Raw genomic sequence first — 26526 nt, forward strand, 5'->3', positions numbered from 1 at the left:
CTAAAATGGATACTGCACTAACCATCATGAGGGGAGGTGTTTGCTAGTCAGTGCAAAGCTGTAACAAGACACAATCAGAGTGTGAGGATTACTGTGAGTTACAAAAAAGACCTGGAGATATTTTTTTAGATAAGGATGTAGTCAGGGTCAGCAAAGGGTCAGTACTGGGAGAACAAAAATAATCAAGCAGCCAAAAATCAACGGGCAAGATGTTAATCAGGAGTCAAAGGCGAATCAAAAGCCAGAAACCAGAAATTAGTTCCAACACAGGGGCTTACTTTGTAAATAAGCTAATTGCATTAAAGAGAAATGGAATGTAGAGCATCCACTGTGGGATAATGCATAGTGAAGCTATTGTGTATTTGTAGTGTCACTTCCGTAAACATCACAAGTATGATGATCAAAGTCAATGTCACCTCCTAACAGCACTGCATAAACAAAGAAAATCAAATTAATAAGAAAAATACCGTAGATCCCATTATATAAGCCGAGAATTTCGTCCTAGAATTTTGGCTTGGTGTTTGGGGGTCGGTTTATACAACGAGTATCGTTTCAGATTTAAGATTTCCAGCGCAATGCCGGTTTTGCCGGTGAATACGGAAGTAAATAATGACGAAACCACAGAGCCATCTTTCAGATGAAGAAGTAACTTTGCATGCTGGTACTTTAAATTAAATAAAGAATTTATTCAAAAAAGTGTTTTAGTTGTTGATTTTATTAATAAAATTTATAATAAATTATCGGGAAGTTTAAAATGAAATTTTTTGTTTTGATTTACGATCAACATCTTGCTATTTAAACGGATGCGGTCACGTGTATCCGCTATGTGATTGTAAACAAACAACCGAGAGCGTTAGTAGCGTCAGTCGGAGCCCAGATACATGTGTTTGTGGATGTAATTTCCGTCATTGCAGTGATTTACCTATATGTATAATTCATTAAGACCATGCAAGCAAGACACATAATTGCTAAGGAAGGAAGAGAAGGTAAAAGTAAGTGATCGCAATCGAAACGAAGATGGACATTGTGTGGAAATATCTCCTCCCTTACTGCAGCCCAAAGATGTCAAATTAAATGGTGAGTACAGTATGAAATTGTTTCTACAATAGAATGCCTTTTATTGTCACTATACGCATCTACAATGAGATTAAAAGCAGCTCCTTCAGTGCAGAAAAAAGTTCTGTATAGGGTTTGTATGGTTGTTTTTTAGCTTTAGCATAACTCCGGATCTGCGGCCCCGCTTCTGCTTTCTTTCCCTCCTCCGTCTGTGTTGTCTCCTAGACCCGACAACAATCCACGGAGAGCCCACTGGTCTCGCTTATGTTGTCTGGGATGTTGTGCGTGTGATGAAAAATACTCGAAACAGATGTCTGGCTCTGGACACCGATGTCTATAAGGTTCTGAATGGTGTAGCGGATGTTCGCCAAACCGATCGTGCACAAACAAGGACAAAAAAAAAGTACAAAAACAACAAAAAAGTGCACTGAAAAGGAGAGCCCTGAGCCGCTGCGACCATGCGTGCCACCATGCTCCTAGCTTAATCGAAGTAGGCTTGACACTTTTTCTAACTTTTTGGTTAGTACATTAGAAAAATGATTGATGTTTTGGTAAATTATGCACATTATATTATATATCAAAAATGCCAGCAGTCTCAAATACTCGCCGATAAACATTATAAATATACCCGAAGAGACACTTTTAAGGAAATTTAGAAAATTTTGCTTGGAGAAGGGGGTCGGCTTAAATACCGGTCATCGGCAAATACATGTAATTTAGTAGGTAGAAAAGGGGTTCGGCTAATATACCGGGTCGGCCTGTATTCCGGGATCTACAGTAAGCATTTTCAAACTGAAAAGTCTGAATGAGGAATAAACCTCAAAGATGGAACCCTGAGGTAAAAATAAAACAAAACAAAAAAAAAAAACACACACACACACACACATATATATATATATATATATATATATATATATATATATATATATATATGCATACACATACATACATACATACACATGCAAAACTCAAATATAATGTCTATACGGTGTAAGAAAGAGGACGTTTTGCTAATTAAAAAGAAAACTTTAAAATCTGTGTAACAAAGAGGGAGAAGTCTGTTGTAATATGTACTTATTAACATGTATTATGAACAATTAGTATTCACAACAGATAACTACTTGAAATTTTATATTAGGATAACACATTTGTAATCAAGAAAAATATAGAAATAAAAGAAAACCATTTTTAAACAGAACCATAGGTTTTATGCACAGAGCGCTTGATTGTTTTAAAAGAAAATTCATTACTGCCAATTATTCACATTCACATTTAGCCAGCTTTCCATAGAAATGGTTTTCTCTGGGATCATAGGTAACCCTTTTCTAATCTTGATATTGTAAAATGTTGCCAATACAAACCATAAAAGAAGCATTGAAGCAATCTTGAAAGATTTAATTTATGGAAGAAATAACGTGCATGCACTAACAGATATGTACAGCATATATTTATATGTATATTTTCAATGATCTTCAAGTCTGGAGATTGCAAGGGTCATTCTAAAAGTTTCACCTTTCCTAATTTGGCGGAGCCCATTCTCCTCTCTATCTGCCCAATTTTTCCTGTTCCATTAGCTGCCACACAACTCCATAGCATAACCCCATCCCTTTATTTAATAGTTGGCAAGGTGTTCTTTTCCTTTATTTTCTCCAAGCAAACATTTTATGGTTGCGACTAAAGAGTTTGATGTGAACTTTATCTGTCCAAAACACTTGGCTCCGAAATGCGTGTGTCTTGTGCAGATATTGTTTTGCATACTGTTTTATATGATTAGATCGCAGGTAAGATTTATCCTGATAGCTCTTCAGCGAAGGCCATGTCCATGTAAGTAACACTGCTCAGTGAAGCAGTGCATAACCACTCTTTGCTTAGTCATATTGGAGTTTAGCTTTGCCTTCCTGCAGTGTATCTGTTGTTCTTTTTTCAGTTTTATTGGTCTTCCAGATCTTGTAATAACCTCCACGGTTCCCCATAAATGAAAGTTTTGGTCTATAGAAATTACTACCCAAAAGTAATTCGATAACACTTTATAGCTTTCCCACACTTTGCAGGCTTAAATTAGTTTTATTTTCAGATCCTGTTATTTGATTAGGAGAGCCCATGGTTTTTTAGGTTTGCACAGTGTTTGAGGAGTTAATTTATTAGGCTCTGGAGCTGTCATCGGCTAACAACTCCTAATGACAATTCTTGACCAGACTAAAACCTAACATGCTAAGCCAGATCAGACTTATCACCTAACAAGTTCTGAAACTTTACGGCTTAAATGGGGATTGAAATGTTGCAAATGCCACATTTACTCTTTTTTTTAACACTTTTTAGCTCATTAAAATATAACTGTACATTAACAGTTTCATAAAAATGCTGTTTTGATTTGTTTGCTGTCACAGTTGTATTGTATCAACAAAATATGTCATTTGGCCAGGGCAAACGTTTGCATGGAACTGTATTTGCATGTTTTCTTATATCATAAAATGCTCTCCTGACCTATATTTGTTTCGTAAACCTTAAAAAAAAAGCACCTTTTGTCATTTTTTTTTATATTCTAGTTGAGCTATTCATGCATAATGAGCACCAAAGCTGATTACTTATAAAATTAGGGTAAGAAAATAATACATGTAAACAAACTCATTTTAAAATGCTTTACACTTTTATTTTCTACATATCAACAATTTATTGCTCTTATCAATCATTCTTTTAATTTACATTTATAGGTTCTTTATCATTAATACAAAAGCAAACAAAATTAAACAAAGACCTGTATTTACGTTTGTTTCATAAATCCCAGTTAGCGGCTGTTGATTTAGATTTTAGCAGTTGATTTAAAACACTGCTCTTTTTCAGTGCTCTCAAATTAGAAATATCTTCAGAAATTACAGGTATATCTTTGTCTTGATCAGTATTGTCTGATTCTGCTTCATCATCTGACAATGTGCAAAGCAGAGCATCATTTTCATAGGTTGGAAAATAATACCTACAAGTAAAATATGAGAGAATTACACACCATTTTAAAACATATTAAATAACTTGTGATTTATAATCAGTGTGTTAAAATATGTAAAAAAACAAAAAACTCCCAAAAAAGATGTATACTCTTTGTTTTCTCTCAAAATTAAATTATTTAATGTTAAGCAAACAATATTTTAAACATTTCAAAAATTTCGAAATGCATACACTACCGGTCCAAAGTTTTAGAACACCTCAGTTTTTCTTCAGATTTAATGGTGAAAAGGTAAGGTTTAAATTGAAAGTTTAGATTAGTAAACACTGAAAATAAAGGGAAATTTCAGAATAGCACAAATAGGCCTTCTTCAGGAAAGAAATAATAGGTTACAACCTGCAGATGTTCTGCAGCAATTAAAGTAAATGAAGCATTGCAAGTTGAAACAAAAAATTTACACAGATGTCCCAGCTCTGTTGATTACTTAAAAACCCTCTGTCTGTTTTAAAGCAGAGTTGGAACAGACTATGTTACTACATCCTCTGAAGAATATTAAATTGGAAGAAAAACTGGAAATACTGAGGTGTTCTAAAGCTTCTGACAGCAGTGTATATTAAAACATTAAAAAAATTCTCATAATGTTTAAACCAGATACACTGAAACTTTTTATAATGAAGCTGTCAATACAAATAGTCTAATTTTCATGTTATATTTTTCATGAAGAGCATTACTTCAACTCATATTATTAACATGCAAAAATAAAATGTATATCTTATTGGAAGTCTGTAAGAACTTATGCTCATCTATACCTATTTATACAAACAGATTCTAAATTTATTTTAAAAATATAAATTATAATTTATCCATTTTAGTTTGTTTACATTCAGATAGTTAAAGGATAAGTTTAACCTGAATAATACCTACTTCTTTGTAACCACTGTATATACTAATTTGCGAAATAAAATTGTGTTCTGAAATGAATCTTTTTTTTTTTTTTTTTTAATAAATTTTAAAATACATTGTCTGTCCATGCAGCTTACAATTGGACTAACAGATACACAGGTTTATAGGTGAATGACCTATTAACACTTATCAAATACATCCACTTTGAAGCAGCAAAGGTTTTGATTTAAGAAAATATGCCTATCTATCTATCTATCTATCTATCTATCTATCTATCTATCTATCTATCTATCGTGTTTATGAGGCATCATTGTGATAATGAAAGGAAACTTGGAATAGTTACTTGAACAGAGATTATTGGAATTATTTCTTTTGAAGTAGGAATATATTTCCTTTTCGCTAGGCTGTGAGCAGGCAATGGGTGGAGTTATGACAACAAGATCCCAGTGCCAAGCTATATTCCGCTTATAATCCTACTTTTCCTCTGCAATTCTGTTTTTTCAACAGTCATGTTTAATTATGTTTTATTTTTGTTTGTATTTCCATTTTCTTGTCTGTTTTCATTTTTTTGGATTGTGCTCTAATTTTTGTTTGTGTTTTGCTTTCTGGAATATTTTCTGCAGATATTTTTACAGTCAAGATAATTCTTGATAAAACTTTCAGGTATATATCTTCTGCCTTTAATAAAAAGTTGTGTTGAGCTGACTGTTATGAAGTTAACTAAAGAATAGTTGGATTATCTTTCTGCGAAGTAAAGTATTGGAATGAATTTGGAGAGCACATTTGTACCAGGAAGGGTAACCCATTAGAAGTAAAGCTTTATATTGGAACCCAAAGTAGTCAATCATTAAAACACCATGGAATAACTTCTCTAGCGACACAGCTCACATCAACAAAGTATGAATATTACTGAAATTTACCTCACAATATTACGGAATGAAAACCAAAAGTAACTTTAAACAATTAAAATTACAAAGCTCCATTAAGCTCCATATATACTGTAAATATATACTGTGATCCCTCGCTATATCGCGCTTCGACTTTCGCGGCTTGACTCCATCGCGGATTTTAAATGTAAGCATATCTAAATATATATCACGGATTTTTCGCTGGTTCGCGGATTTCTGCAGACAGTGGGTCTTTTAATTTATGGTACATGCTTCCTCAGATTGTTTGCCCAGTTGATTTCATACAAGGGACGCTATTGGCGGATGGCTTAGAAGCTACCCAATCAGAGCATGTATTACGTATTAACTAAAACTCCTCAATGATATACGATGTGCTTCCCGCACGGTGCTTGATTGTTTGTTTTTCTCTGTCTCTCTCACTCTCTCTGCCTGACGGAGGGGGTGTGAGCAGAGGGGCTATTTGCACAGAGACTGTTTGCCTGCAGGATACGGATGCTCCTCTAAAAAATGCTGCTTTATCGCGGTGCTTCGGCATACTTAAAAGCCCAAAAGCACGTATTGATTTTTGATTGTTTGCTTATCTCTCGCGTGCGCTCTCTCTTTCTCTGACATTCTCTGCTCCTGACACGCATTCCTTTGAAGAGAAGATATATTTGCATTCTTTTAATTGTGAGAAAGAACTGTCATCTCTGTCTTGTCATGGAGCACAGTTTAAACTTTTGACTAAAGGGTGTTATTTCATGTCTAGAGGGCTCTATATTATAAGGGCTTAAAATATATAAAAATAACCATACAAACATATGGTTTCTAATTCGCGGATTTTCATCTATCGCGGGGGTTCTGGAACGCAACCCCCGCGATCGAGGAGGGATTACTGTACACGATTCAGATGAATCAATTATAGATGAAGATGAGAAAGACAGAAAATAAAATTGAGATAAAAATCTTTAAAAAGAAACAATGTGAAACTGCAAAGCAGTGAAAAGTTTAAAAAGACTCACAAAATTGACATGTTTTATCAGTTTCATACAAAAACCTGTCAATATACCTGTATGTTATTTTTTGAAAATGCATTTCTTATGTTCAGATTAATCAGACATATACAAAATATACTCAAAATTTACAGGTCTGGGGGATATACAGTACTTTTACAGTTTTAATGAGATATACAGTACTTACTGTGGCTGGTCCCACACTGATATATCAGGCAATTTCATTATATGTTTAGCTTTGTCCACATGTTTAAAAACATCGGCTTTACTGGAAAACTTTTCCTGGCAGCCATAACATCTGCACTGATAAATTTCTCGTCTGATGAAGTTTATTAATTTTACTTGATGGTAAAATCCTAGCCCTGTGAAAACATTTCAGTAATTAGAAAAACATCTGATGCACAATTCTCAAATAAATGAAACTGCTGTGCAACGCAAACTCTTACTATTTCCGAAGTATACTATATACAGACATTTTTCAGATTAGTTATAAACTGACATTTTTAACATATATATCAATTCAATGAAAGTACAATTAAATCTTAGGCTCACCTTATCATAAATGAGATGATCCACTTTGGAAGTGCTGTTATACTCTTTTTGTAATATTTCTGATTACATAACACAAGTAACCTGGGCACTTCAAAACTAACCTACAATACCATAGACTTGATACCATTAATGTATTAATTAACCCAAAACCCTGTTCTGAAAAGCTTCTATAATTTGTCTACTTGTGAGAAGCACTAAGTCCATCGGACTCCTAGGTCTTTTTCCTGACGTGCACCAGGTATTTAGTTACATTTTCATCATCATAATTAAAATAAATTATTAAATTCTTATGTGAACAGGAATTTACATCTACCCCATTAAATATTTTCCTTTTTTAAACTTGGTGGAAATATATGTTTTTCATTAAAACAGTATCTCTATAGATATAAAGTGTTAATACTGTCAGCGTTCTCCAAAGGGCAGGAATATCCAATGAACAAATGTGAATTTCCCCTTGGGATTAATAAAGTATCTATCTATCTATCTATCTATCTATCTATCTAAAAGGCTTGAGTAAGATTGTAAACCTTGTGGTGCACATCTGTGTCACGTCATCTGGCATTCACAATAGTGGTGGAATGTCAGATGAAAAAAGGCAACAAGAAGCACAAAGAAGAGGTATGTAAGGCACGTCTGGCGAACAGAGATTTGTAAATACACAACGTGATCAAAACAGATGGACTTACTGTACATTTTTCACATACAAAATATGTAATAAATAATGTTTATTTAAATTATACAAAAAACTACAAAATGTTGCATGATGTTTATTATATTATCTCACCTTTATCTACACAGTAGATGCCACATATGTTTATAAATATAAAAATATCATGGGGTGTATTTACATTTTGATATGTTGATAGTAACATGACTTTTGTTTATATTTAACCAGTGTAATTACATGGCTTTATCAACCTTGCAGAAAACATATTCTATATATTTTTTACCATTAAAGCAAATTTGTCCAAGCATTTTTATGAAAGCATTCTACAAGTTTTCCATGCAAGTATAACTTTTAATTAGCTTAAATAGGTTTCCTAAAATTAAAGGAACAAATTGGTACCCAAAAGCAAAGGGAAATGCAGCTTTTCATGCATTTTTACAAATAAATCTCATCTAGAATAAAAGTGATCCCATTGTTAAAACATTTCTTCTTAATAAACAAAATGCTAATTCATATCTATGTGAGATAACTTATAAAAATACTGAGAGTTTAAATAAGCAGTAAACTTCACATCCTCTACTCACCTAAATTAGTCTTTAGTTTTTGAAGGTCAAAGCCATGAAAATCCTAAACACATAAACAATACAATATGTATTTGCCTCTTTTACATGAAAATTAAATGAAATGGATAAAAACAAAAAAAATATAAAGAATCAAAAATTCAACATGCAATAAATAAAAATAAAGGAAACACATCCTCTATTAAGAACAATTGTAAATATATAAAATAAGAAATTCCACATAAAATCTCTCTCAACATAAGCTGTACTAATTTTATGAATATTTTAATTATAAACAAGATGGCATAAAAAACAAAATAAACAATAACAAAAAATTACTTGAACTCTAGGGATGCAGTCAAACACTACCCCCCTCCAAGGGTGCAGAACAGGAAAGATACCTTTTACATTTTTAAACTGTAACTAATCACCTATCCCAAAAAATCGAGCTAAAAAAAAACCTCAATTTGTATATTTGCAATTCTCATTATTAACATATGAATCAATGAGTGATATTTACCTGTCTTTATGTACTGAAAAACAAATTTAGTTTGTTTGTGGGAAAGCTTCAGAAGTGATGTATATATAAAAACACTAAGAGGTGTAATTACATTGCTGAACTGAGTCTGCCTACTTACGCTCAACCAATGCTCAAAATATTATGTTATTTGAAAACCTTATTTTCTTAAATTGTGCTTAAAAGTACCAGGATTAAAACTGCATGAATATTAAGTAAATTAATAAAACAAAAATGGGTTTCTTTTCGTATCTGTGCACCAACTACCAGTGAAAAATCACAATATGTAAATAACTCAACTGCAAAACAAAGTTGGTACAAAGATAAATGGGGGATTGTGAATGATTACAATAAACATAAAGCCCTAATATCTTTGACTAGCAATAAATATGCCTAAGAGTGCATAAACAACAGATTACATCAAACTTAACTTACTGATAAAGGAAAGAGGCTCTCAAAAATGTTACTTTCTGTCCAGAAATGCTAACAACTGGAGTTTTCATTTACCTTTTCTGCCATGTCAAAAAGCTTAGCATGAGTTTACATTTTAACCAAACCAACTCTTTTTTAAGAGATTTAAACAATCTTAAGTTGGACTGAGTAAAACTATTCTCAGGGTAATCTTTATGTTTGGGTACCTTTACTTGACTTCTAACCATTAAAACTATTCTCAAATACTGATAGTATTTTCTCATATATATTGACGGCAGCAATTCAAAGCCATCCATGGCTGATTCCTGTGTTGTACCTTATGTTGCTGGGGTAAGGTGCTGACAACCAGATCACTGCATACTTGGATTAAGCAGGTTCAGAAAATAATGAACAACTGGAATTATACTTAAAAATTAATCAACAAATGTATTGTGTGTGACTATTCTGATTAGTTAATGTCTCGTTTTCAGAATATTCACACACCATACATTCACTGATTAATTTTTATGTATAATTCCAGTAAGGATAATACAAATAAAAGATAACTATGCTTGTTAATCAACTCACCTTCATGTGACTATAAAGTTTATCTGTTGTTTCTGACTGATAATCACAAAATAAGCAAACAGCACAAACAGGGTGATCTTGCCAGTCAGACCAATCACTAATATTCACAAAAAGAAAACGTTAAACAAGAATTAACAATTTTGTTGGGAAACAAAAACCAATTTAAAAAGCAGTTGTTTAGGTATTTTACTTGACTAATGTTTAATAATACCAAAACTGTTTTGTTTCTTAACTATTCATAATAGACGTGAAATGTTTGAAAATAGAGCTTACTCATCTTGATCATCTGTCATTTCCCGGTCATCTTCAGACTGAACTTCTTCCCACGTTTTTCCTAGTTCCTAAACAATAGATTCTTATAAATCACAATGCATTTATATAAAGCCAAATATACTCATACACACATAATATGTAGTTTACATACTGTACTTGTTCTGAAACAAAAAAATAATTTCTCTGTGAATCCTGGTGTTGACTGTTGCAATACACTGACAACATTGACAGAGAGTTCATTTACATGCACACACAAAACGGGGTGAGGCAAAGTAAGGCAGAAACCTGGTTTCTTAAAAACATGGCAACATGTGCAAGACCACTTATGGAGTTCTCCTTTGGCAGAACACACCGATATAAAAATATTAAACTTCATTAAAAGCCACCATGAATATGAAAACATATGTTGCTGAGTTTATCAATATTATTTCAGCTCATCAGCATGAATATAGTGACTTCTGAAATATTATGAAAAAACATCTTGCTTTACCTTCTTACACTCACTAAATGCTCCCATGCTAATAACTGAAATAGTGATGCATAGATTTCGCCTCACATTTCCTCTCCTCATTAACAAACAGTGTATTGAACTTAACATCGTCTAACTCAAAGGCATTTTTACCTAATTCTGTCATCTTTACTTTAGACAATCATTGTTTTCAGAGGAAAATTTGCTCTTACATAAGTAGGCCTGAAAATAGTTCTAATTATACAGCTGGTTTAATTCTCTGCACTTCTCCATCACTAAAGCATTGTTTAATTTAATTTCCTTGCACTCCATAAGGTGGGACTCTAATTTCACTCTTCTCTTCATTAAAAATATTATCAGTCATAAATAGATAATTATTATTATAAGGTTTAGATTTTTGATATTAATTTTTATAAACTGCTTATTTTGGTCACTTTACTACAGATTTTTGTGATATTGTTAACACTGCCTCTTAAATGTAAGTTATGAACTACAAGAATATCAAAAATGCTGGCTCTTTGCACCTATCTACTATCAAAAACATATTTTGCAATTAACAGTGGGAGTTGAAGAAACACATGGTTAGCCACAATGTCATGTGGCATTGGTATGTGCTCAAATGTAAAACTGTATAATGGGGGAAAAAAACTGCATATACAGTACATATGCTTTTTAAAATATCAAAACTAGATACTTTGCTTAGTGTTGCATGAAAACACTTAACATTTATTTAAAAAAAAACAAAAATGAAATTATTTTTAAAATGTTTTACATTTCATATACAGAAAGATCAAGTGTGTTCTTGATATCTAGCCTTATTTTGCATATTTACTGTAATTCACACTGTACTGTAATATATAACTGACATTTCTCTAGAATTAAGGCCATTTCCCTAAATTTAAAGCATTCTCAGTAGTGTACATTACAGTACATTCATTTTAAAAATGTAACTAGATCTATTCCAAAGCCATGGTGATCTATGATTTCACTTGACAGTAAACAATATATTTAGAGAAAAGTAATCTAACTTGTTAGCAATATTTCATACAATACTAAGTACGTGGGTGATTTTTCCCATGCATGTTGCTGATATGCAGACTATGAAAAGGTAAAACTTAAAACTGTATAATAAAGTATCAGATTGTCTTACCAAATAGTTGATAACATAGAACCGGTCATATTCTTTGTTTTTTGCATTTATTCTGCGATGCTGTTTCTTCCTCATATGATCTTTCAGGGTATTTTTATCCCTGAAGACTTTTTCACAGTAAAGACACTGCAAACTAATATTAAAAAAAAGTATGTTGTCTGTTTTAAAATAATACAGTTTTTCATTTTAACATGACAATTACTTTAATAATTCAATTATGTATACAACTGCCATATATTAAAATATTTATAATCCACAACATCATGAAAACTATACCATAGCTAAAAATTCAGGGATTAGGATTACTACTTTATTGTTCCACTTTTACATAAGCAACAGTAAGTGTGCGTGTGTGTATATATACACACACTCACACACACACACTTCTCAAAAAACTTAAGGGAACACTTCATCATCACAGTCTAACACCAAGTCAATTAAGCTTCAGGGATATCAATCTAACCAGTTAGGAAGCAAAAGCAATTGTGAATCAATTTTACCTGCTTTGTTACAAATGAAAATGACAACAGGTGCACTGGAGAGGCAACAGCAAGACAACTCCCAAAAAGGGAATGGTTTTGCAGGTGCCAACACAGACAATTGCTCTCTCCTAATCCTTCACAACTGGTTCTTCTCTAGTTTTGTGTTTGGTTAGTGTCCTTGGCACTACTGGTAGCATGAAGTGGTACCTGCAGCTGATTTCACAGTAAGTCCAGCTCCTCCAGGATGGCACAGTCATATGTACAATTGCAAGAAGGTTTGCTGTGTCTCCCAGCACAATCTCAAGAGCATTAGATACCAGGAGACGGGCTATTTGCTGAAGAGAATTGTATAGGGCCATAGAAGGCCATTAATGCAGCAGCAGAACCGGTATCTACTCCTTTGTGCAAGGAGAAACAGGAGGAACACTGCTAGAGCACTACAAAATGACTTCTAGCTGGCTACTGGTGTGCACGTTTCTGACCAAACTGTCAGAAACAGACTCCATGAGGGTGGCAGGAGAGCCCAATGTCCTCTAGTGCTCACAGCCCATCCCCATGAAGCTTGATTGGCATTTGCCAGAGAATACACAATTGGCAGCTCTGCCATTGGTGACCTTTTCTCTTCACAGGTGAGAGCAGGTTCACATTAAGTGCATGTCACAGACATTAAAGAGTCTGGAGACGCTGTGGTGAATGTTATGCAACCTGCAACATCATTCAGCATGACTGGTCTGGTGGTCGGACAATGATGGTCTGGGAAGGCATATTCTTGGTGGGTCACAGAAACCTTAATGTGCTAAATAATGGTACTCTGACTGCTGTTAGGTACAAGGATGAAATCTTCAGTGCCATTGTCAGACCTCACGCTGGTGCAGTGGGCCCCTGGTCCATCCTGGTGCACGATAATGCCTACCCTCATGTGGCAAGAGTGGATGCCAGAGTTGCTCTACATTTGTTCTATGGGGTTTTAAGTCTGGGGTTTAACTGGGCCACTTAAGGGCAAAGACTTGTTGCAACGCCACTCCAGCGTTGTCCTGGCTGTATGTAAAAGATGGTGAAACTTGGATCATGTGGTAAGTTGTTTACTTTACTTTTCTAACTTTCCTAGTTATTTTCCAGAGTGTATACGATGATTTACTACTATAGGTATATTCTGAAGACTTAGTTTTAATAATCATATGCATATAATAATCAATAACAATCAACAGAAACCAAGTTATGTTGAAAAATTCCAAAAGGTCTTAAAGAGAATACTGAAAACAAGACATTAAATCTTCAAAGAAAATAAGGCTAAATGATTAAGCACACAGGAATGGACTTGTCCTGTGTAAATAAAAAATTCTAAAAATAAATCGGATGAGGCGACATCAAAGTAGAAGCTGAAGAACTTCTCAGAGTATTTTCATCTATTCCAGGACCATTACCTTGCCATACAGTATGCTTCCTCACAATTCTCTGTTATAATGATTCCATACTATAAACTGAAGTTGTATACACATGCTTCTCAGAGTGTCACCTTATTATATTACACATACTTTTTGGTAGTTTGGGATGAATCTTGTAAGTTAATCTTTAATTTCTGTTGAGTTAGTGCAATTTCTTGTTTCCCTGTGCCAACAGGGTGATGCTTTACAAGCAAGTTCCATGCCATTGTAATAAATGGACAACCTTTATAGTGTCTCAGTTGTATACAAATTGAGTCACTAGCAATTTTAAATTAACAGAGAATGCTGTCAAAGGAAAAAAAAGTACTATCTGGCTGCCAGGCAGTAAGATGTCAAAGAACCACAGTATCTTTAACAGAAAAGATAAACAGCAAGCTATTGTTGTAGTTCCTAACAATAAGGAATGAATCTTATAAGGGAACCTGCTGAGGCAATATTTTAAAAGAGTGTTTCAAGAGGATAAGCTCAGGTGCACTTTCCAATTCAAATTTTACATTTTCAAATGTCACACATTGTGAAAAACAGAGTTCAATTCTTTTATAATGTGCTGTAGGCAAATTGGCTTTGCCCACCTTTCTTTTCCATCTCACATGAGACATCAGCAGCAGGTGCAGTCCTTTTGGCTAAATTTGACATCAAACTCATACCAAGTAAAAAAAATATTTTCAGCAAACCAAAGTATGAATTTCTTTGTGAAAATGAGAGAGATGAACTTTTAGTTTGCAGGGTCTGCATCTTCCTATCTGATAAGACAATATCAATCACAGTCAAATCATACTGTTGCAAAGCATATAACAGACTTCAAGGTGCCTCAGTCAGGAAGACTGATATTTAATTAAACTTCTTCAGGCTTTGATGAAAAAATCTGTGCATAGTTATCAAAAAAATATTGAGCCTAAATGTACCTAAGACATAGTTACCAAAATGCCTATCCTTAATAACCAAATTCCAGCACTAGCTCCCTGTACTTTGCCACAGCTAAGCCTGGGCTCCGCTTCTAATCTATAACTTCTGTTGTCTAGGGTGCAGGCCACAACATAAGACCAGAGTTGTCCTATCACCCCAAAGGTATTCTAGTGCCATGCCTCCAGCAGAAGATCGCCCATGATGAAGCTGTGTTTGGGTAGTGCATTGAGCCTAGCTTCACTAAAGTGGAAAATTTTTACTAAGTAATACTGTGTAGTTTGTTGAGAATAAAATGATGTAACAATGGTCAATGTAAACCAAAATCACCAACCCACTGAGCACCTAACTAATCCATGTTATTAGCTTTCTTTAGGCAGGTCACAGACACAATAAGGAGAAAACAATTGTACATTTCAGAATAAATTCTAGATAGTAATACTCATGGAAATTACTTTTAAGAAGTTATAGCTGAAGTATTAATGTTTCTGCTGATTTTCAAGTTAACAACTTGAGAATAACAAGAGATAAATTCTTCTAAATTAGGCTTAATAGTCATTCAGGATAAACCCTGACAAAAATGAGAGAAGGTTTCCCCAATAGTTTTCTAAGGGTCCATATAACTGTTGTATTCAGGACCCTACTGACATATACTTTATTAAAGAAAGGTTTAAATAAAGCTTACTTTCTGATATAAGATAATTTAATTTCTAATGAGTGGTGCTTTATGTATAACTGCTTCTGTTAAAATTAGCAAATTAATTCAGTATTATAAATAAGTAAATGTATACTAAATCTGTATAGGACTACAGAGGATAAAATAAATTCAGCCTATTTTCTTTGTTGGTTTTTGTTTGTCTTGAAGACCATCTGAGAATCCTGATGCCTTTCTACAGCAAAGACTGACCACTGTCTAGTGCTGCCCTTATTGTGAACCAAGATAACCGCATGCTAGCTATTGGAAGTGACCATCTGACAACTTTCCCTCAAGAAATGTTGCAGGAAGGTATCATGTACCTTATGGCGTACTATTAAACACTACATCTAACATATCCTAAGTGTATTGCTGCTGTCATCTCTGCAATTCAAACTGAAATATTACTGGACACAATTTGAAGGGAAAATACAAATATGCTAGAAGAAAAATTGTGTAAGACAAATGTGGAACAGGAAATGTATGTCTATGATTTACTGTATATAATTAACATAATATTTGAAAATCAATTAGATAAATTGTAAATAATTTGATATTTTGTGGATTTTAACATGTTAGGTTGAATTTTCTTTGTCCTGTTTTTTGGCAAAGTTACAACTGTTAAAATTTTGTTTATGTAATTAAGTTTATGTTATGCATTTCTGACTGCAACAAGATGAGACAGTCCTGAACTACAATGTACAATAATGATATGGATATGACGTTTGTGTTATATACAAGGTAATCTTCCTGTGTCAACGAATTTTCATGTGCTTATATTTTTCTCTGTTTCTGTATTGTAAAAACACAGCGTAGTGCTGTTGAATACTTATATAATACTTAAATAAAGAGCAATGCTAATGATTATGTCTTTATTGTAAGTTATTTTATCTATTCAGGAAGCCAACATATATCAGGAAATTATATATTAATTATGTGTCTTGAATGTAGGAATGAATTCCTAATTCAATCCTCTGCTAAAATATTTGGTTTCAATTTGAAATGAAGACCATCCTAAAATGAGAGCACTGTGCTACTTTTACCTTATTCTTTTGTAGGTGGACTGAAATTTGTTGTATATATCATGCCAAGTATAGCTTAGTATGTGTTAAAATTAAATAATGTACTTTCATAATTTTTTAAAAATCCAAGTCAATATATCTCACCCCACTGGCATATAATTTTGCTTATTTCAAGCATTTCTTGCTTAATAATCGTGTATTTTTTTCTTATTCTGTGATTTTTGTAAAATAATTTTCCTGTTTTAAGATATATGCTCTGAGATTAAATGTTGGACTATCTATTTCAAGATGAGCTAACTTGTTTCAAGTAACAAGACTTTCATTCTCCGCTGGTATTAAGAATTTTCCACTTATATTAGTGATTTCTTCTCTTGTTCCTTGGCCTTCATTTTTCAGTGTGCTAAAATTTAAGAATGCAAAACAACTGAATTAAAAATTATTTTCTAATATGCAGTGTATTTCCACTGTAGAAAGTCTAATGTCAAGTAATTTGTTCTAAAAAAACAGCATTTTCTATTTATTTCAAACCTTTGAACACCTATCAGAGCTTTCTTATTTCTAGACTAGAACTAACTTATTTTAAGATTTCTTGGCAAGTAAAATTATCTTGCTGCATTGACAGATAATTTCACTAATATTAAGTCATTTTATCCTGAAATTCAGTGTTTATATCTTATTTCTAGGCTAAGTTTTTTGCAGTGATCTTATTTCTCTTGAACTAAACATAATAACAAGATACATTTTGCACAAATCTGTGACTGGCAATATAATATTTAACGTTGTCTTATATGGTGGCCAAACAAGTATCTAATCCACCTAGATATATAACTTTAAAAAAAAATTACTTCATCATGGGGGCTGAATATTTTTCCTAGCCATATATTACTGATGCAAAGCTACACCATTTAATTGAACAACTGGCAAAAATGATAAAGAAATATGACTTAATTATTATATGAAAATGGAAATTGCCACTTGCAGTTACATTTCTGAAAGGAATGTTTTTATTCCTGAAAATCTGTGCTGAAAATGGGAACAAGTGAAATGTATATATTAATGTGCAAAATTCACCCCTTCCATGTTGATAATTTTTAGACTGTAAAATAAATTTGTTTTTTTTCTTATGAAAAACAAAGCAAATTTTACATTTAGAAGATCTGAATGCACTTTTGTAAAATAAAAAAAAAAATAATTTTCCCTCATTTTTTTCATCCATCCATCCAATACTCAACCAGATATATCCTAACTACAGGGTCACAGGGTTCTGCTGGAGCCAATCCCAAAATTAATGAACACAATTCTTATTGATTAGTGTACGTTTGGTCTACATACATTCAAATATTTATTCGTTACACACATAGAAATATATTGAGGGCCATCCACACTTGCATGTTTCTAAAGTGATTCCTCTTTTTTCTGCAGCATGAAATCATATCTTGTTAGATTTTGATGTCTAAAAGCATGACAATCTGTTGACAGAGAAAGCCCACCCTCTAACCTCTAGGGACGAATCAGAGGCAGTCTGAAGTGACAGGAAAACAATTCAGAAAAGACATAAAAAAAATAAACAAATAATAGAAGAACAAGATACAATTCTCTGCTTGGGTAGACCTAGTGTACATAATTTATCCTCTGCTGGGTTCCAGCATCACTTTCTTGCATGTAAACAAAAACATATAGAAAAAAATTACAAATTTTGAATACATTTAACTGTTTATAAAAGCCATTTTGCATTCAACAGAGTTGGATGATATATTCTCAGATACCAAATGTGGTTGTGCAATGCCACAAAAATACAAAAATCTGTAATCCTATAACCTCTTTTTATATGGGATTCAAAACAGAAGAATATAAGATATATGAAAACACCATATAGACTAGATAGATAGATACTTTATTAATCCCCAAGGGGAAATTCACAATATAGACCCTTGTATAGTAATACATACACTACTTATAATCTATACTAATAAAAGGTAAAGCCCTCACTGACTGACTGACTGACTGACTCATCACTAATTCTCCAACTTCCTGTGTAGGTAGAAGGCTGAAATTTGGCATGCTCATTCCTTACAGCTTACTTACAAAAGTTAGGCAGGTTTCATTTCGAAATTCTACGTGTAACGGTCATAACTGGAACCTACTTTCAACCATATATACGGCCATAGCCTGCAGTTCGGACGCCGTGTGATGCGGGGTTACGTCTCGCATCATCACAGCTCCCAAGTAATTGAGTGCCTGCCCATATAAGGTAAATATTCGCGGGTGAAGGACTGTGCTTATGCAAATGAAGATGAGATGGTCTAGTGTTTGGCACAAACTCAGCAAAAGTGCGAGAGAAACTTTTAAGTGCCAGGTTTTAGCTAACATTAAATAAAGCCATGGACATCGCAAGGTCACACAAGAGAGCGGCTCATGTGAGCTGACTGTGAACGCAGTACGTAGAGCACAAGGAAGAGCTCCAAAGAGCGCTGAACAAAAAACGCATTACACAATTGAGAAGGCAGCAAAAGAATATGAAGTGAGTGACGCATACAAGCATATTCATAAGTGCAGCTACTGCCGAAACAAAGCACGGTGTAAACTGTAAGTTTAAATTAAGTTTATAGACACGCTGCCGCTGGCGTTTGTCATGCTTATGACGAATACGATATTCGCGAGATACAAGTTTAATGAGAAGACACGAGGTATAAACGAGACTTTGGATCACTTTCTAACGGAGTTAAACTTGCGGGTGAAGGACTGTGCTCATGCAAACGAATAGGAAAGCAAGGTGTAAAGCTTAACTTTAAATTAAGTTCATAGACACACTGCCGCTGGCGTTTGTCATGCCTAAGACAAATACGATATTCGTGAGATACAAGCTTACTGAGAGGACCCAGGGTATAAACGAGACTTTTGATCACTTTGTAACCGAGTTAAAATTGCTGGTGAAGGACTGTGCTCATGCAAATGAAGATTAGATGGTCAGGGATCGAATAGTGTTTAGCACATACTCAGCAAAAGTGCGAGAGAAACTTTTAAGTGCCTGGTCTGAGTTAACATTAAATAATTGCTGGTGAAGGACTGTGCTTATGCAAACGAATAGAAAGCAAATGTTACGTTATTTTTAAAATGTTTCCTTTTTTTTCGTAACTTTTTTAACACACTTCTTCTCCGCTGCGAAGCGAGGGTATTTTGCTAGTGTAGCATATAATACAAAAAATTTAACTTTTAATCGAAAGACTATGTATACTGTTTCTGCTTTGAACCTCAAAAAAAAAAACATTCAGCAGTGCCAATTACCTGTCAGAATACATAGATGACATTCTTTTTTGATGTTGATTTACTTAGCTTGTCAGTTCAATGTAGTAAGTCACTCGTATGGTTTCATTGTTACATAATAAGCTGTAGTACATTTATTTTACATTTAGAATTTTTTCCCTTAAAACCCCCACTAACACTTACTTATCAAGTTTTTTCTTCAGCATTGTCAGGAACTCACTAACATACACAATATTGTCAGGCAACCCCATGTTGAAGCCATGATCTTTTGCCATATGGTTAAGAATTTCAGACCTTAAGAGGAGACACAATACAAACAGTGTGCATTATTTTCTGCTCTTTCAAACCACTGATCCAAGGCCCTGCATAATTTAGCAAGAGATAAAAGTAAATGTCAAACCTTATTCACTACAGGTGCTGGTCATAAAATTATAATATCATGACAAAGTTGATTTATTTCAGTAATTCCATTCAAAAAGTGAAACTTGTATATTAGATTCATTCATTACACACACACTGATGTATTTCAAATGTTTATTTCTTTTAATTTTGATGATTATAACTGACAATTAATGAAAGTCCCAAATTCAGTATCTCGGAAAATTAGGATATCAATTAAGACCAATGCAAAAAAAGGATTTTTAGAAATGTTGGCCAACTGAAAGGTATGAACATGAAAAGTATGAGCATGTACAGCACTCAATATTTAGTTGGGGCTCCTTTGGCGTGGATTACTGCAGCAATGTGGCGTGGCATGGAGTCGATCAGTCTGTGGAACTGCTTAGGTGTTATGAGAGCCCATGTTGCTCTGATAGTGGCCTTCAGCTCTTCTGAATTGTTGGGTCTGATGTACTGCATCTTCCTATTCACAATACCCCATAGATTTTCTATAGGATTAAGGTCAGGCGAGTTTGCTGGCCAATCAAGAACAGGGATACCATGGTCCTTCAACCAGGTACTGGTAGCTTTGGCACTGTGTGCAGGTGCCAGGTAGTGTTGGAAAATGAAATCTGTATCTCCATAAAGTTCGTCAGCAGCAGGAAGCATGAAGTGCTTTAAAATTTCCTGGTAGACGGCTGCGTTGACCTTGGACCTCAGAAAACACAATGGACCAACACCAGCAAATGACATGGCACCCCAAACCATCACTGACTGTGGAAACTTTACACTGGACCTCAAGCAACGTGGATTCTGTGCCTCTCCTCTCTTCCTCCAGACTCTGGGACCTTGATTTCCAAAGAAAATGCAAAATTTACTTTCATCAGAGAACATAGCTTTGGACCACTTAACAGCAGTCCAGTCCTTTTTCTCTTTAGCCCAGGCGAGACGCTTCTGACGCTGTCTCTTGTTGAAGAGTGGCTTGACACAAGGAATGCGACAGCTGAAACCCATGTCTTGCATACGTCTGTGCGTGGTGGTTCTTGAAGCACTGACTCCAGCTGCAGTCCACTCTTTGTGAATCTCCCCCACAGTTTTGAATGGGTTTTGTTTCACAATCCTCTTCAGGGTGTGGTTATCCCTATTGCTTGTACAGTTTTTTCTACCACATCTTGTCCTTCTTTTCGCCTCTCTATTAATGTGCTTGGACACAGAGCTTTGTGAACAGCCAACCTCTTTAGTGTCTTTTTTTTTTTTTATGTCTTGCCCTCCTTGTGCAAGGTGTCAATGGTCGTCTTTTGGACAACTGTCAAGTCAGCAGTCTTCCCAATGATTGTGTAGCCTACAGAACTAGACTGAGAGACCATTTAAAGGCTTTTGCAGGTGTTTTGAGTTAATTAGCTGATTAGAGTGTGGCACCAGGTGTCTTCAATATTGAACCTTTTCACAATATTCTAATTTTCCGAGATACTGAATTTGGAACTTTCATTAGTTGTCTGTTATAATCATCAAAATAAAAGAAATAAACATTTAAAATACATCAGTCTGTGTGTAATGAATGAATCTAATATACAAGTTTCACTTTTTGAATGGAATTACTGAAATAAATCAACTTTGTCATGATATTATAATTTTATGACCAGCACCTGTATATTTAAGATACATGCAAAGAATTCCCAAGAAATTCCAAACTAAATTTATTATAAGTGTACATAATTTAAATTAAACAAAAACAGAAAATCTATTTTCTAAATGTATCAATAAAAGGCAGAAAATAAATTTGATCCTTTTTATATTTTTCTATAAGAAAGGAAAATGTTTACTTTTTTTCAAATTTAGCATATTTTATTTTTCTTTACAAGAATAAATAAATAAGTCCCAAATATTTAAAATATAAATTTAACACTGGTCTTACTACTAGCGGGTAATGGAACAATCCTTACAGATAATGCTGCAATTGTGACCTGCTGGGCTGGCTACTTTGAGCAGCTGTTTAACACTAGAATTACCAGAGCCTATAAAAAACTCGTAGATCCGCCCCACCTTAAATCACTTCTTAAATCTGTTCACACCTCTCCGCCAGCGTCTTTTGTCATCTAAATGTGCTGATAAAGACAAGCTGCAAGCAGTCGGCTATTCCATCCCCCCACAGACTTAGAACGTGCACGAACTTCTTCCAGCTCATGCCTTGATTGATTATCTGGGAGTGAAGTGGAGTTTTAGAGTGGAAATAATAGATCATTATTTGGAACACACGCATTTCATGTGTGTTCCGTTTCTACAGTAATCTGTGTAAACACATTTTTAAAACAGAAACTTTTTCATATTTTAGTAATAAATGTTACAAAATGTAGGTATAAACTATAGAATGTGTGAAGCATGAAGTCCAAACATCACATTAACACTTTCATAAAAGGTTCAAGAACGATACAACAGCTTCTGTGGGTTAGCGGTAGATGGTCATTTCTGGGGGTTGCCAACCAGGATCTCAAGCTGTTTTGTCATGGGGTGGGTGTGGCAATGTGCTGTACTAGTGCATGTTCCCTAAATGGACCTGACCTTAATACTTGTACTTAAACCTAACATTTTATTTGTCTGAGCTATTAACTACTGATTCTTTTTTAGTCACAAATTCCCTTTATTTAACAATCCAACCTATTTTTCTAAATGATTTTATTAACAAACATATTATTTCAAATTTATTGACTGCAAAACAAAGCAATTAGTTAATACTTGCCTATTTTCTGTGAATTCCTCAGTACAAAATAGACAGACACAGTGAAACCAGTTGTCATTTCGCTCTTGCTGCTGCTGCTCTAGGACCTCTTCCTGCACGAATACAAATAAATTGGTAAATTTTACAAGAAAAGCTTTCCAAATGCATTGCAATGAGGATTTTATATTCTTCTATATAATATTATTTCCAATTTATCTGAATAATGGGTGTCAATTTTACTACAACTACACACAAAAGTTAGAAACTATAAAGCTGAGTAATATAGTGTCTGTTTGACAGATTTCTAATGATTTCAAATGATTGACAGTACAGCTTCCTGAAATGTGCCAAATATAGCTTATATTCAAGGAATTCTTAACAGTACCTGAGTGGGGATAACTAAATGACTACATTTAAAATTTATATTTTATAAACTTCCATAAATGTTTTGCAATACAACCTGCTTCTCTTAGTTTTTAAAATTATGCTGTGTCACGCATATACAGTAACATTGTAGATTTCTTCCTCATGATAAAACAATACATTATTTGAAAGCTCACTATGAAAAGTAGTGGATCAGTATTGAAATTTACCTTTTTTTCAAAATACAGCATTCAAGTATTGAATGTATTTATCCTGTAGAGAAACCAGATAGCCCAAAACGTGTTTAAAAACTACATTTAGCTGAAGATATAAACTGTTGGTCTCGTCCACTGTGAAAGATAGACGCCTATGACAGAACTCTGCTGGAAGCAGTGTTATTCATCTTTTTTTAACTACATATCCGAGATATCCTGCATTTAGCCAACTTAGAAGAATTGAACTAAATGTACTGTATGTGAAAAAGCATGAACAGGAAATGAAGAGTTCAAAAAGAGAAGGAAAAAGTAGGTAACATACACATCAGAGTCTAAGACGACCTCATGGTCAAGACATAGCCTGCCAGAGACCGAGTTGGAAGACAGTGGAAGAAATGGATCAGCCAGAATCATATGCTGAAGAACCTGTTCTGGTTGACAATGATGAGAGTGAGGGAAGCAATGAGAATTCACTGATCTTAGGTAGGATATTGGAACCGAGGAAAGCCTCTTTATCCCCACTGCAAACTACTACCAATACTTTCTGCGAGTCAGCAGGATCAACTCCAATAGGTTACATATTTCCACTCTTGTAGCACAGACAAGATTGAAATGAGCAATGTGAGATGAACACTTGTATTGAAGTAGCTGAATAATCGACATCTGCTGTTGAAAAAAAGCAACTGCTGTATAATCCGAATGCAAGGTGCTTGGTGATAAATTAGCTGTGTTGGAAGATAGATATAGAAAGAACAACATCAGAATCAAAAGTCTCGTGGAAAAATGTGAAATTTCTCAGCCGAATTACTTTCTAAAATAACTGGAGAGTCTTTAGACCAGATTTTGAGATTGCTGCAGCTTATTACATACATGGTTTGAATGCCTCAAAACTGAGAAGCTTGATTGTCTGATTCGACAAACTATGTGTCAAAGAAAATTTGATGTTGATTCTTAGACAAAAAAAGGAGATTGTATTTGAAAATAACCACATTCATATTTTCCCAGATTTCTCCCCTTCAACAGCTGCTAAAGGAGCTGCATTCTACAATATCGAATATTACTTAAGCAAAGCTGAAATCAGATACAGCCTCTTGCTTCCAGTCGTTCTGAAGAAGCTGGAAAACAGCTAAAAGAATGATCCTCACATTGTCTGAAATGTGAACACAAGTTAAGTTAAGGAGACAGAAACAGATAAAGGTTTGGGGTTTCCAGCCCCGTAAACTGTACAAAACAAAAGAAAAGAAAATATCCAACAGTCGTTTGTTACTCTCAATGCTTTGACAACTGGTCATCACATCTCACAGTCTCAGTTGCAGGGGGGAACTTAAATAATGAGGGACCGGAAATTGAATGGAATGCTGGAAGGGAACCGAAGTGTTGTGTGGGAGGTATGACGTCATCACGGTGGGACCAGAGGAAGGGATGGAATGCGGATATGGCAACGTGTGTTTTTCAGGCATCCTGGACTTTATGGCGGCGTTGTATCTGTCTTTCTGCAAGAACAAAAGAAAGAAAGGTTAGTGCCTCGTCTTGATCCCCTGGCCCGATGTGATATGCGGCTTGTTGGGTCTTACCGCGGCTCCCTATGCGTGCGTGCGTGACACTATACATATTCTATTTCAGTTTCTTTCTATTCCCTTTTTGGCCACTTTTTCTTTATTTTTGTAGGTACCATATTTAAATTTATTGTATTAAATGTATGTACTGCATATTGAAGTTTATTCTATTAAAAATATGTATATTATGGTAACCATTACATTTTTTTCCCTTTTTCTTTTTCTTATTTCTTAAGGGGACTGCTGTATATTACACCCTTGATTTTTTTGCTTCTGGACTGCTAAAATCTCTCAATTTAGTGTGGGCAAAGAGAAAAAGCTACTTATTATTCTATTTAAACAAACAACTGTAATAAGTCGTCAAACAAAATTACACTTTTTATTGGCTAACTAAAAAGATTATAATATGCAAGCTTTCAAGGCAACTCAGGCCCCTTCTTCAGGCTTGCCGGAGACCTGGGCCTCATATAAATGGTGTGTACACACAAAAATGCTGTTTTTTCACAGTAGCCTCACACTGTGTGTACATACTTTTCTGCTCAGTTTTGCAAACTGGCGGCACCCAACATAACTCATCAGCGAGCGGAAGCAGAGAGCGGATCATCGAGCGGAAGCAGAGAGTGGATCAGCGAGCGGAAGCAGAGAGTTGATCAGCGAGCGGAAGCAGAGAGCGGATCAGCGAGCGGAAGCAGAGAGCGGCGGCGTCTCCCACAGGCACGTAGCCCTTTGAAAGCACACGAGCAAGTTCACCTGAGATAAAGCCGGCAGCTGACCAGTAGAAATAACCGGCAGTGAGAAATTAAAGTCGATCGCTTAGCGGGTGGTGGAAACTTAAAAGCGACGGTGATTCAGCTCAACACGGAAAGCGCAGAAGCACCTATAAAAACGGCAAAGATGACTTCAACATTTAATGTAAGTTCTATCTGCTCTCTGCCCATCGAGGGCACGTTTATATGTTGTGTGTCCTGCAGTATGTACAGCTCAGGTTTTCCGGCCGACAGTGCAGATAGCTTCACCTGCCAAAAATGTTTAGTTAATTTAGAGTTGGTCGGGAAAATACGCGAATTGGAGGACCGCGTTAGGAATCTGATAGCGATTAGGCAAACCGAAAATTGGATCGACTCGGTTTGTTTAGACAATTCGGCTACATCTGATTCGGCCTCTCCAGGTCCCACTGTAGTCAGTGCGAGGCCGAAATCAGCAGCACCAATTCAGCCACAGGGCGAGTGGGTAACAGTAAGACGGGGGTCTAAGAATCCAAAATTTAGTCCCCCAGCACCCAGGTCACCAATTCGGACCCAGAACAGGTTCTCAGCTCTCCAGCCTGTGGAAACTGAGAATAATAAAGTGCTCATAATTGGCGATTCCATAGTGCGGAATGTTAGAATTCCAAACTATGTTAAACCAGCAGTTAATGTTAAGTGCCTTGCAGGGGCCAAGATTTCTGGCATAAAGGCCGCATTGGACCGTGTTGCCGACGATGAAGTATCTACCTTATTGCTGC

General features: G+C 34.9%; 1 protein-coding gene across 1 annotated transcript; it reads right to left on the reverse strand.

Annotated features, from left to right (window-relative positions):
• Positions 1-3777: 3777 nt before the first annotated feature.
• znf277 (zinc finger protein 277) lies at positions 3778-25611 on the reverse strand. Its single transcript, XM_039760947.1, has 8 exons — positions 22910-25611; positions 19978-20088; positions 11985-12117; positions 10366-10433; positions 10093-10189; positions 8601-8643; positions 6985-7159; positions 3778-4027 (listed from the first exon to the last, which is right to left on the reverse strand). The coding sequence occupies exons 2-8, from the start codon at positions 20067-20069 to the stop codon at positions 3829-3831; spliced, it is 807 nt and encodes a 268-aa protein (XP_039616881.1). The 5' UTR covers positions 20070-20088; positions 22910-25611; the 3' UTR covers positions 3778-3828.
• Between the last annotated feature and the right edge of the window lie 915 nt (positions 25612-26526).

This window comes from Polypterus senegalus, chromosome 8 (assembly GCF_016835505.1).
Source record: "Polypterus senegalus isolate Bchr_013 chromosome 8, ASM1683550v1, whole genome shotgun sequence".
Lineage (NCBI taxonomy): Eukaryota > Metazoa > Chordata > Cladistia > Polypteriformes > Polypteridae > Polypterus > Polypterus senegalus.